A 13,011-nucleotide genomic window follows, 5' to 3' on the forward strand; every position below is an offset into this window, starting at 1 on the left:
GCGGTGGCAGAAATGTCAGAGGCAGTCGATCAGTCTGTCACCTCACGATTTCAGCAGAAACGATCAGTAAGTGTGATACTCCTTGCCAAAATTGAGTTGTTTAGTCTTTAAATGGGATGCCAATTAAATCAGCTGATTAAATTCTGCTACATTGGTCAGGATGGAGAAGGTTCTTCAGAATCCCAGAGCATTAATATATTAAAAAGCACACACATATTTGCATTTTTGCATTTGGCAGAATGCCTTTTTCCAATGCGACTTGCATTGCATTTATATATACATTTTTAATGCATGCCCTGGGAATAAAACCAATGAGCATACATATTAAAAATAGATTTATTTCTTATTGTCTCTCAGTTTTGAATGTTAATCTGACTGTGTTTGTTGAACAACAGGTTGGAGAAGATGTTGGTTGCTCTGTTTTCAACCTTCAAAGGTACTCCTATGTGGGATTCATTGCCGTCTGTCGTGTCCACAATTCAACAAGCCATTGTCAACAGTGCTCACAACATGCAGGCACAAACAGGTGAGAAAAGCTGCAAAAGTATTGAAGGGTAGGCGTTCATGTTTCGTACAGTCTTTCAGATCTGAACTGTATGCATCTAATGCAAGTGCTTTCTTCTCCTCAGAGCTCCTCCACGTCCTCCAGCAGCCATTGTCCAGTCTTTTGCCAGGCATTGTTCATGTTACGAACACCAGCAGTTTCACTGCTCAGTCCTTTGTTGGTGGATTGCTACAGGCCCTTGTGTCAACTGCAGAAGTTGCTCTGCAGGTTAGAACAACATTCCTATCTACTGATGTGGTGGACTGTTAAGATACTTATACAGACCTTTCTGAAACAGTGTAAAGAATGCAGGGTTTTGCTATATATAATAGAGGGTTGGTGTGCTGGAATTTCTATATAATGCCACTGAAGCTTGTTGAGAAATGATTGACATTCTCATTTATGACACATGCCCAATCAATAGCAAAGTCATGTGCATGATACTATGTTCTCAGACACCTACAATGTGTTTGTTGTGGCTTCAGCTTAAAATAGCTGAAGTCCTTAGTGACAGCAGAAAAAAGACTGTCGTTATGTAAGCATGACAGTGTAAAATCAAAATGGAAAGTTGTATGTATGATCAGTTGTTTTACAGTGGTTCCCTTTAAGATGGCATCCCACTAGCCAGATGACTTGATTTTGATCTTGAATCCAAAATTTCATTGGTTGAGAAAACTTTTTCTGAGTACTCTGATTGCCACCTGTTATGCTAACCGAAGAGTAACTGAAACCACAAAAAATGTGAATTTGAAAGGTTACCCTAGCACTAATTTAAGAAAATCTCTTTTTATTAGTAAGGACAAGATATCCTAGTAACGCACTATGTTTTTGATCAGGCATTGAGGAGATTGGCTCTTGCATAACCTGGTGTTAGTTGTTAATTAGCTTTTTGTGTGTTTCCAAACAGCCAGAGGCATCATTAATAAATATATTTGGGAAATGTTCTGACATTTTTTCTGAAATGAATACAACAACCTTGGCCCAAAAGGCCTACTCAGTGTGCCAAGAACTGTATAAATCACAGATAAACAGCTAGACATTAGCTTGCGAGCATAGGTGCTACTTTTCATCCCTAGAGAGAATTTGGTTTCCTTTCACAACAGATGCTCAGATCCTGGCAGGAGTCATATATCTCTACTTCTCTGCTACATGTTCAGTGAATGCTTTGTCTATTATAGTATCAATGATCACATCACTTGTATTCACAAGGCATAAAATTAGATCATGGATGGGTTCCCCTCCCCTTCCCCTGGGCCCAACGTACGAACTATGGCCCAAACCTTTTGCCATCCTGACACATCCTGAATATCTGTGTTTTGTTTTTCTTGCATTTACAAGCTCTTTTTAAATGTGATGACTTTTTGACTCCAGAATTAAATAGCGAATTGTAAAAGAGAAAAAAAAAAAAACAATTCAGTGCCATCCTGTCTAATCTCTCCATGTGTGTTAGGCTTTTGTGATAATTATTTTATTTTATATCCTCACCCCTCAGGCTGGTTTGGAGGGTCAGAACCTGAACTGCAGCTACATGCAGCAAATATGGCAGGATGTCAGAGCTGGTGCTGGAATAAGTGAAGACACTGTTGCTTTGTGGTGTAACATCAGCCTACTGCCAGTCATAGCAGCCTACAATAAACCAGCTCCAGCCTTTAATATGACAGTGAGACAATAAGTTCCAGTTTTATAATAACAACCTTTTTTATGGCTCTCAAATGCAACTGTCATATGTCACCACTAGATGGTAGTGTGCACTAAAGACTGATTTAGACTTTGTCCCTCTCTTTCTAAACAGGGAATGGCAATGAACCCTCTATGGATAAACGCCACTGCAGGAATGATGGCCGAGTCACTGGAGACTTTCTATGGGGCGATCCTGAACAGTACCTTTGCTGTCAGTCACCTTACAGAAGTCCTGTTGCATTACACTTCAATGCTATACAACCTCTCAGTGCTAGAAATAACAAACCAGGCTGACTGGAATGTCCAGCTCCTCCAGATGCAGCTGTACCAAAGGTATTAATGCGCTGGAGTCATTCTGACACTATCATATATTCTTACCGTGATACTTGACCCAAGTCATATTACATGACAGCAAACAAATGGCAGTCTTATAACAGTGAAAGATCTTTTATAAAGATACACGCTATTGAGCTTTTTACCATTTTTTTTTCAAACTGTAGGCTATAGCTTGACTAAATTGCCGACAACAAAAGCGTGCAGCAATTTTGCCCGCACTCATACGCACATTATACCTCGACATTATAACGAGCCGATTATATTACCAAAATACCTTCTCAAATTTGCCAAGAGATTTGCATTTATTAACCATAAGGACCAGGGGTTGGAATCATGCAAACAAACTAAGTAAGAGTAATTAAATTTGCATTAAGGTTGATTTATTCAGTTTGACTCCTTTGCTTCCAAACAGGTTTGAGCAGATAAAGTAGTTTCTATTATTCTGTTATCTCTTTCTCCCTGCTCTTAAATTGATTCTGCTTTATGTGCTCATCCCTGTAATGAACTGACTACTGATAGGAATCAAATTATGCATTTGCGCATATCTGGGCGAATCAATCACGTAAGACTGCAGGAACATTTCTGTACCCGCTGTAGATCATTGAACATGATGGAAATTGTCTCTAAGTCTATTATAACTATACAGTTCTATTAATATAATATGAGTGCCCACTGAAATGGAGAGCAAAATCAAGATTAAATATGGAATAATGTTTTGCTGCTTTAAATATAAGTAATCCAGTTTAAAAATTGTAGACGTCTTATGTTCATATGGCCGATTCATAAATGGTCCCATCAACTCTACATTTAAGTATCTTGGACTGTAATGGTTTATAATCTATCACATGTATGCATAACAGTACATTATTTAATCCAGCTATTTATTTTTATTTTGTAACTTTTTTGTGAACATGCGATACTAATTTGTCTCTCATTCATTAGCCTCTCCTCAGTACAAATGGCTCTGGAGCAAATTAAGACAGAAGCTCCCTGGATGACGCCATACATCGAGGCAATTGGAAAAACTATAGAGGTCATCCTACAGAATGGCAATCTCCTTCAGAACTCAACTGTAAGCCCTCAGATCATCATGCAAGCTCTGGAGATCACGCTTACCGGAATGAATTTTACAAAGGAAACCATTAATTACATCCTGACTGGAGACATATTTATGAACCCCAATGGAAGCACAGTTGACAGTTTAATAAAAGAGGTTATCCAACAAATCATTGGTACGGGATTGCTGGGCAACTGGCCCACCCTTTATGGAATAATGCAGCAAGTTCTGTATTTGGAAGAAACAAGTGGCACCCTATGGAAAACTGTTGATTTTTTCAACTGGCTGTACACTACTCAAGATACTGGACTAAATTTGGTCTTGGAGATCCTGCGCAAGCTATACGATATAGTAAGAGATGCCCTAACTAAGATGCCACTGCCGTGTCTCTCAAAAACCTTTATTGACCTTTCGGGGAATGTTTTGTACATGCTGAAACAGATCAAACTAACCAGTGACCTCTTCGACCCTGTGGAACAATATCTAAGCCCACTTAAAATACAAATTGCTCAGGGACAGAACCTGCAAGGTCTTGTGTCCCACACAAGAAATGCCAGAAGAATTGCTAGCGAAGTACAGAGAGAGCCAGTGGATGACTTCCTTGACCTTCTTGACATCGACTACCAAGCCTTGCTTGAAGTTCTATCCATTCCACCCACATCGACTGAAATTCTGGAGACTATTCATGTTTTCTTTGCAAATCCAGACTTGGGTGTCATCCTGAAGGGTTATTTGAGTGAAATGACTGGAAACACAAGTCAGGAGGAAAACATTGACACAGCTCTGAACGTGCTGTCCTACTTGACACTCCCTAGCAATGGACAGCAGTTCCTGGAGATGTTCATGGACATCGGAAGTGATGGGTGGAATTTGCAGGACCTTGATAATGTAAAGAAATTTGCAGAGAGCCTAGGAAGAACAATTGACGTGGCCATGGTGCTATCCGACCAGCCACCTCTGAACATTGCGCAAAGAACCGAGCACATGGCCCAACAACTTCAAGCTTTGGTGTCAAATATCATCTTACAGGGTGGAAATGGCACCGACACTGCAATTCAATTCCTCACGGCGCTCAACAACATCCTTACCGAGAACTTTGAGGAAATCAAGGACATCAGCCCTCAGGTCACTGGCATTCTCCAAAACATAATTGGCTCGTTTTCCAGTCCAGGGTCGCAGATGAGCGTAGCATCCTATTTGGCAGCCAAGGATCAAACTGCAGAAGCCTTTGACTCACTTCCCTCTGGAGAGATAGCTGTGTATTTCAACATATCTGGACAAATGCTGCAAGCCTTTGCATTGCTCGAGGCATATCCCGGAGACATAGAAAAAGTCATGATGTCCACCAGCATGATTTCTAACTCCCTAAACCATGTCCTTGCCCTCTCGAATATCACAGCTCAGTCTGTTCAAGAGGTCACCCATACCCTCATCCTTAGCAGTGCCATGGCCACCCACATCCTATTCAACCTCTCCATGTCAAACTATAGCCTGAGCAGCGGTGCTGAGAGGGAGATGCTTTTGACCCAGACGTTCAATCAGATGGTTGTCGTTCTCCCCAAGGAAACACACATGTACCTCTTTGCTATCAAATCAGCTCTATTCACTGCCCTCTCGAGAGTATCCAACACTGCGGAAATTACATCCCACTTCCCAGAAATCTCCCAGCTGGTTACACAGTCTCTTCTTAACTCTCTAAACATTACTTATGATCCGACATCCATGCATATGACTCCAAATGGCCTTGTTTACATCTTGATGACCGTGTCTAATCAAGTGTCCATGAGTCTCTACGAGGGCCTTATGTTATCCGGTTCCCCTATCCAAATCTCACAAGCAGTGAACTCTTTAAGTGAGGTTGCATCTTCCATATACTCGATAATGCCTGTTGAGGGACGGCCATACATTAATATCACACTCAACCTAATGGAGACAATGTCTTTTGTTCTTAATGACACCAGCACCTTTGTGGATGTCAGTAGGGCTGTATCTCAAGTAGCCAGTTCTGTCAACATCCTTCTGGCCTTGGTGCACAACATGAACACAAATTCCTCCAGCACCATTATAGGTGACCTAGAGCAGACCCTTAAGACAATCCTAATGATCATCCAAGCAGACCAAAACCCTTTCACCCAAACAGCTGTTATTACCCAGCAGCTGCTGCACACCATCCAAAATCTCATCTCGCTGGGCAATAGCAGCAATGTGGAGTCTGAACTCGCCAAAATAGTGCTGGGGGCTTCTAGCATGAATATCGGCCATCTGCTGGGGGTGAATGACACTAACTGGACCGACAAGTGAGTTTCTTTGAGGTTGTGCTCCCAAGGCTGGTTCCTGGTTATAAGCTCATAACTAGGCCCAGTTTTTCATTTCTTTTTCTTGTTCAATGCATGGCTATTACTTCGCTCTCATAATTTCAGCCACCATGGCATTTACCCTGCATAATTGCTTACTTCTTCAGAGAAACATAGTTTATGACTCTGAAAAGAACAGTCTTGGGGTCATGAAAATAAATGATCATAATCCATAGTAGTACATTATGATTAAGCTAACCCAGCGGAAAGAGCAACTTTTTGTTAGTTAATTAAACTTTTCTCTGTTTACATAGGCTGCCTGTGCTGTTGACAAACCTCGCTAATAGCCTTCCAGAAGACCTGCCATATTCTTCTCTTATTAAGTCCATCATGAGAAGTCTGGCCAACGAATCCCAAGGTACATAAATCATCTTGCAAGATCTACTACCTATAACACTGTTCATTCAGGGGTTTTATTTCCACGATCTTTTGTTCCCACAGTTGCATATAGCGTGTATAAGTATTTTGCATTCAGCCGTGTGAATACATAATTATTTCTTTGCATAATTTACATTTATTTAGCTCAAGAACAAGATGCATGTGCACAGTAAATGTCGCAGACTCCAGGTTCTCCCTCGAAATAAATTACTCTTAGTAATCCCCACAGACATTGAACAAAGTATGTTGCTTTATGTTTGTGACATTGCAAAGATTTGGTGCTTTTCATAGCAGTGCAGTAGTAAATGGCAGGTTTGAAGTCTGCTTTCTGCAATATTCAGCCAGGAGTATGAGAAAGCCTTTTACAGTGCCTGTGCTCTTTAAAATAGCAAATGTTTCTTTTTCCTACCCCATACTCTCTTTTATATTATCAGCCCAGTCTATTTAAACAAGTAGGTCACCCCAAAAATTTAAAGGTCATTATTTACTCTTTCTTGTGTCATTCCAAACCTGTATGCAAGTATTATTTTACTATAAATCCTTAAATGTATTCAAATAGTTTTTGTTTTAGGCATAGATTTAACTAAATTTAGTGATGTTTGTGCTTTAAGCAAGAAAATAATTTAACATTGGGATAAAATAATAAACCTAATTAAGAGATAATGTATGGTCTGAAAACAAGTGTCAAATATTACTTTCTTTTCTGAAACAAGATAACAAGACAAAAGTACTTTGAGTGAATAATTTTCATTTCTAGATGAACTATCCTTTTCAAGAGTTAACTTTAAAACATATCATCATGCTGTGCTCCAGAGTGCACCATTTTTTTCCCTCTGGAGATCCACAGTTTTTATTCCCCAATTTCATTGTCTGCAGCACTCCCTCATTTAAATTGATAAGCTGCTTTTCAAGCCTCTCAGTTTGCTTTATATTTTCTTTAATAAAGCTGATGTCTTGTTGAGCATTAAATTTCCCTCATAACTGTCTGATCTTTTATATTGCTTAAGGTGTTGCACACGTAAGAGCTGTCAGATCTAAATCAGCACAGAGCACCATAAAGCTTTCAATGTCTCTTTTCTAAGGGGGGATTCTTTGCTAGATCATTTGCCTCTTGCTGCACTGTGAGGTTGGCCTGAAAGTGGAGTTAGGTGCAAGTAATGATGCCTGTAGGGAATTTAAGTTACTTTAGCTCTGCAAAAGCGTGATCTTTGTTTTCCCTCTTCCATTTCTCTTGCCTCTCTGCAGAAAATCTGCATCTTCTACTGCAAGTGCTAAACACCGCTTTTGAATTAGGCTCAGCCAACTGGGCAAATGAGAGTTCGGGCATGATACTGGACCACCTGTTAACTAAGGTGAGATTTTTGATGGTTTAGACACAAAAAAGAGATTTTTTAAAAAGCATATGCCAGCAAGAATTACCATCTTGTTATTATTGCTATGCTCATTCCAAGTTGTAAAGAGAATAGAAAATGACAAATTATTAGGCCATATGACTCATATCCTATATTTCAAGTATTCTGAAGCTAACTTCTTTCATGATAACGTAGGTGTGTGCTCTGGAAAACATGGCTTCTGTGCAGCTGATCACCCAGGTTCTACCTCTGGGTCCCAGAGTGCTATGCGACACTGTTGTTCCCGCAGTTCAGGCCTTCCATGTGCTCACAACCAACCTGGTGAACCGAACCACCGACATCTATGATCTGATTTTCCAGACATTCATTGGAGACCCTAACACTTACAACACTGAAGTGGACTGGTACTGCTTTCTATAATGACCTTCAACCTTGTTGTTGTAGCTTGTACTATGTATGTTCAGTAGTGTTGGGGAGTAACTTACTAAAAGTTGCTGTGCTACTTATATTTTTAGTTGAGTGAAAGTAGATAAATGCAAAAAAAAATGTAGCTATTTTTTTATTTGCATAAAAAACAATGGTGCAGTGTATTAAATTCATTTTTTTTCTCCACTTCTTCATCTTCATCAAAAAATTCATCAGGTGTTTACGTTTTTTTAATTCAAATAAATTTACAAAATATAATAATGAAATTAAATGTAACTGTTTATCACTGTTTTCCATTTAATGTATTATTATTATATTTATGACAATACTTGTATTGTCATAATATTGTGTGTGCATATATATATATATATATATATATATATATATATATATATAAAAATACATTTTAAATAAATAATATGTAGATAAATGTATACATATTTATATTTATATAAATAATGTTAAAACATTTCAAACAGTTTGTCTAGGAATACTACTCATGGTTTTAATCTCTGTCTCTTCTCTCTCTTTCTTTTTTATAAAGGACATCAACTCTCTCTCAAATTGTGGGCTTCAACGTCTCAACTCTGAAAAATCTTAATATCAATATTTCATCTCCAGGTACGTACCGCTGTCGCCTCTATCAAAAGTACTGCGGAAACACAAGTGTTCCTTAGCTATCAGATGGTGGTCCAATCAGTCTTTTTCAACCTTGTCATGCGTGCATGTCTGCTCTCTCACTTGTCTTTTGTCTTGCGTTTTGACAGCTGAAGTGAAAGTTTCAGAGCTGCTGAAAAATACCACTCTGTTTGTTCAGGATGTCGAGCGGTATACCAACTTTCCCCCTCACATTCTTCAGGCTCTATTAGATTACCCTCTACCCAGCAGCAACATGAAGGTACACCACAACTCATGCATACATCAGAGGGGCTCAAAAGATGTGTCCAAAAATCATGGCTTCACACAGTGTGAGACAGAAATGAAAATAAATTGAATCACACTTTATTCTGAGGAAGATGGGCTCCCCTTGCTGAGTCTTGGTTCCTCCCAAGGATTTTCCCCCCATCCTACCTAAACAACTTTGAGCATTTTCATTTTCATTGCCATTGTTGTCTTTTGCTTGCTCACAGAGTGTTGAGCGCAATACGCTTTAGTAACAAATATCTCTGTCTCTCACCAGTGTGAAGTCTTGTAGAGTGCAAATTTATTGTAATGTGTTTTGTTTGTCATCTCTCTCCTCTTCACAGATCTTGGCATGGTTGGCAAACCTGCACCAGTGCTCGGACCCCTCGTCTTTGCAACTGGACCCTGCAGGGCAGGAGATCTTCAGCACCTTCTGTGAACTGTCACGTGAATGGTACAGCATCACGGTTCTCTTTCTTCGCCATGTGGACACGAAGGCGGCTTTATTCAGGGTAAAGAGCTGGGCACAGAATGTATTGTATATATTGTACATCCAGTGAAATTAAATACAAGAAAAGTTTTGCATATAGTTACAATGAAATAAATAATAATGCTTGCTTTTTATGCATTTATTATTATGGATTTTTCTCATTTACGGTTAGATTGGGGCTGGGGCAACCTGAGCTCACTGTTAGCCATTCAAGATTTTGCTGTACTGTTTATTTGTAATGAAAAACCATCTATTATAATCTTTGGTTTGCTTCCATTAAGTTTAAAGTAAAGAGAGAAAATAATATATATTTTTTAATTATTTCATTCAAAAGTGTTTAAGTGTGTAATTGACTGGATTATCGAGCCATAGACATTGCCACTTTTATATTTTTAATGTATATAAACCATTTTCTGTTCAAGTTCCAGAACAAATAACTATATTATGCAATATACATTACATTGCTGCTGTCTGTCGTAACCTTGGGACATTTTGTTGCAGCTGGTGTTGTCCAAAGAAATTCAGGATTTGGTGGCAATCATGCTAGAGATGATCAAGTTTTTGACGGACATGATGCACAAACTGGTACCTGCCCTTAACAAACTGCAGGAATACCTGACAAACATTGGAGAACTAAACCTGGTGGCCGACCAAGAGTTCCACAGTGTAAGTTTTATTTTATTTTATTTTATTTTATTTTATTTTATTTTATTTTTAAATAAAACCTGTCTTTGTATTCTCCTTCCCACAGCTGGTGAGGGGAAAGCGGTCCACCATGTCTAGCAGGGCCACCTTTAGTACCATTGCTCGTGCCTTATGCAAAAACGGCATCCTGACGCTGTTCGCCATCGCAAAAGTTCCTATCGTAACGGAGACTGATCCTTCTGTCCAGACGGACCACAAAAGAAAAGAGCTGATTAAGAAGTTCAAAATCCCACCCGATGCTAGTATGAACGCATATTCTGAGCACACAGCTAAATGTGCACTAAAACATTATGATAATGACCTGTCAAGAATCTGCTTACAGCATATTGAGTTCAGTTTGATGAAGTGCTGTGGTCAGGCTTAATTAATATACTGCTTATGTCCAGGTCCCTTCTGTATGAACCTCTACCTGGATATGGTGAACACTACAGGTGGCGCGGTGGCCTGGGCCTTCCTCAAACCCATGCTGTTAGGACAGGTCCTGTACTCACCAGACACACCAGTGACGAGAGAGCTCATGAGAAAGGTGCTGGTTTAAAACATCTTACGAATAAATATTTAGCATGTAGGACACATTTACACTTTCGCTGATTTTTGACAAAGAGATAATTTTTGCATGCATGTAAAAAGCAAAAATGTGTAATTGGATCCAGTTTGGACCACTTTTACATATGTGTTACGTTTTTATTTCAAAAGTTTGAATTTCCAATTTTCTGCCTTGAAAAAAAAACTGATGAACGTATGAAATCAAACATGGCAACACCAAGGGAAAAGTGTAGTTTACTTGAATCAAACAAAAGTTCCTACAGAGGCAGGTGTGTAAAACATAGTAAATGACCTTCTCTGTTGGTAATTGTACAGTTAACATTGTACAACGTCATTTATTCTCCACAGTTGCTAGGAGACGTATTTGCAGAGAATCAGATACCTGCAAAGATAAAGTATATAGGAATATCCCGCTTCTGACTTGGGATAGACTGCAGCATAAATCTGGACTTCTGACCCGCATCTATAGTCATATTGATTCTCCTTTTAAGATATAGACGGGTAGTGTTTTCTTGTAACATTTGGTGTTTTTTTTGGTAACAAATAATTTCCTTCTTTCTTGCAGTCAAATTCTACACTGCACCAGTTTGGTGATCTACAGCTTTATGCGTCCGAGTGGATAGAGTCATCTTCATATGTGATGCAGTCTGCCAACATCCTGACAAAAACCTTGCCAATACTTCAGGTATTCAGTCAAGAGAAAATTAAATAAACACTTTTTATTTGATTTATTTATTTTTTCCCCCTCTACTGCATTAAGTGCTCTCTTATCAAACTACTCTTCACAGAATTCTCTGCGCAATCCTTTCGTCCAAAACTTCATTCAGACTCAGACCGGCATTGATGTTGCACAAATGAGTGCAACTCTCAACCAATTCTGTAAGTAACAGTACATGCAATGCTTGCATCATGGTGATGCAGCATTATTATTACAAGAAAGTTTCTCATTATTAGGAGATGTTATTATAGTGAGAACATTTCTAATATTTATGAGAAACAAAGTAATTTTTATGAGAAAATTCTCATTATTACAAGTTACTAAGTCATTATCATGAGAAAGTTTTGCATTTTAATGAAATGTTGTCATAATGATGTGCTTTTTCTAGTGCTGTCAAACGATTAATCGTGATTAATCGCATCCAAAATAAAAGTTTTTGTTTACATAATATATGTATGTGTACTGTGTATATTTATTATGTATATATAAATACACACACATACAGTATATATTTTGAAAATATTTCCATGTATATATTTATATTCATATAATTGATATTATATATAAATATTTTAAATGTATAAACTTAACATATTTTTCTTAAATATATACATGCGTGTGTGTGTATTTATATATACATAATAAATATACACAGTACACACACATATGTAAACAAAAACTTTTATTTTGGATGCGATTAATCGCGATTATTCGTTTGACAACACTATTTTTTTCTAAATAATATACTGTAGCATGTTAACCCATAATTATGATAGAGTTTCTCATTATTTTTATAACTTAAAGATTCATATTTGTTTCTCAGTTGTGGCAGGAACCGTAATACAACTGTGGCTTCCATAATACTGCACATTAAAAGAATGTGTATATGTATTAATATTATGACTGAATAAATAAATACTTATTTATTAATAGTTTTATATAAAAAATAGTTTTTACTATTAATTCTTTCTTGTAAATTCAGATTAACTAATTAAATAACCACAAGACCCTGGAGTTTGTCTATAAACTGTTAGCAATGGGGAGCAAAAACAGACATTAATGGTTCACATGGCAATTAAATCACAGACAACCATCTGTAAATGCTGAAATCATGTCTCCCTGAGAAATAATTACTCTCAGAATAGAGCTTATGTCTGTGAGACACAAATTTACCTAACCTCCTCTGGGAAAACTATCCCTGTCCGAATGGAGTTTTACAGCCGAGCATTTGACAACTCATGAGCCAGAGCCAGAGATGCATTGCTCCTATACACAAGAGTCTTATCCTAAATCTGCAGTGGCTTGAACAGTTTTTCAAACTCTCTCTGCAGCAAACATGACAGTCCTTTTAGAGAAAAACAAGTTTATCATGGAGCAGATCACCACCCTTTCCATACTGATGATGAACCTTTCCTCCTGTGTCAACTTCGACCGCTACCGAGCCTTCAACTCCACTGATGAACTCGACGAGAAGGCGGAGAGACTGGCTCAAAACCGTGAGCTCTACGCCAGCTAGTTCACG

General features: G+C 38.3%; 1 protein-coding gene across 1 annotated transcript in view; it reads left to right on the forward strand.

Annotated features, from left to right (window-relative positions):
• Positions 1-13,011, forward strand: part of LOC107660608 (uncharacterized) — a 65,894-nt gene that overhangs the window by 23,905 nt on the left and 28,978 nt on the right. The window contains exons 24-40 of the mRNA XM_016449967.1: positions 396-526; positions 630-772; positions 2,037-2,204; positions 2,337-2,557; positions 3,503-5,914; positions 6,226-6,329; positions 7,595-7,701; positions 7,897-8,105; positions 8,672-8,748; positions 8,895-9,025; positions 9,375-9,542; positions 10,022-10,186; positions 10,272-10,467; positions 10,612-10,751; positions 11,337-11,456; positions 11,560-11,650; positions 12,821-13,000. Of these exons, the coding sequence (XP_016305453.1) occupies positions 396-526; positions 630-772; positions 2,037-2,204; positions 2,337-2,557; positions 3,503-5,914; positions 6,226-6,329; positions 7,595-7,701; positions 7,897-8,105; positions 8,672-8,748; positions 8,895-9,025; positions 9,375-9,542; positions 10,022-10,186; positions 10,272-10,467; positions 10,612-10,751; positions 11,337-11,456; positions 11,560-11,650; positions 12,821-13,000 (4,763 nt within the window). The remainder of the gene's footprint in view (positions 1-395; positions 527-629; positions 773-2,036; positions 2,205-2,336; positions 2,558-3,502; positions 5,915-6,225; positions 6,330-7,594; positions 7,702-7,896; positions 8,106-8,671; positions 8,749-8,894; positions 9,026-9,374; positions 9,543-10,021; positions 10,187-10,271; positions 10,468-10,611; positions 10,752-11,336; positions 11,457-11,559; positions 11,651-12,820; positions 13,001-13,011) is intronic.

This window comes from Sinocyclocheilus anshuiensis, unplaced genomic scaffold (genome assembly GCF_001515605.1).
Source record: "Sinocyclocheilus anshuiensis isolate Anshui unplaced genomic scaffold, SAMN03320099.WGS_v1.1 scaffold627, whole genome shotgun sequence".
NCBI lineage: Eukaryota > Metazoa > Chordata > Actinopteri > Cypriniformes > Cyprinidae > Sinocyclocheilus > Sinocyclocheilus anshuiensis.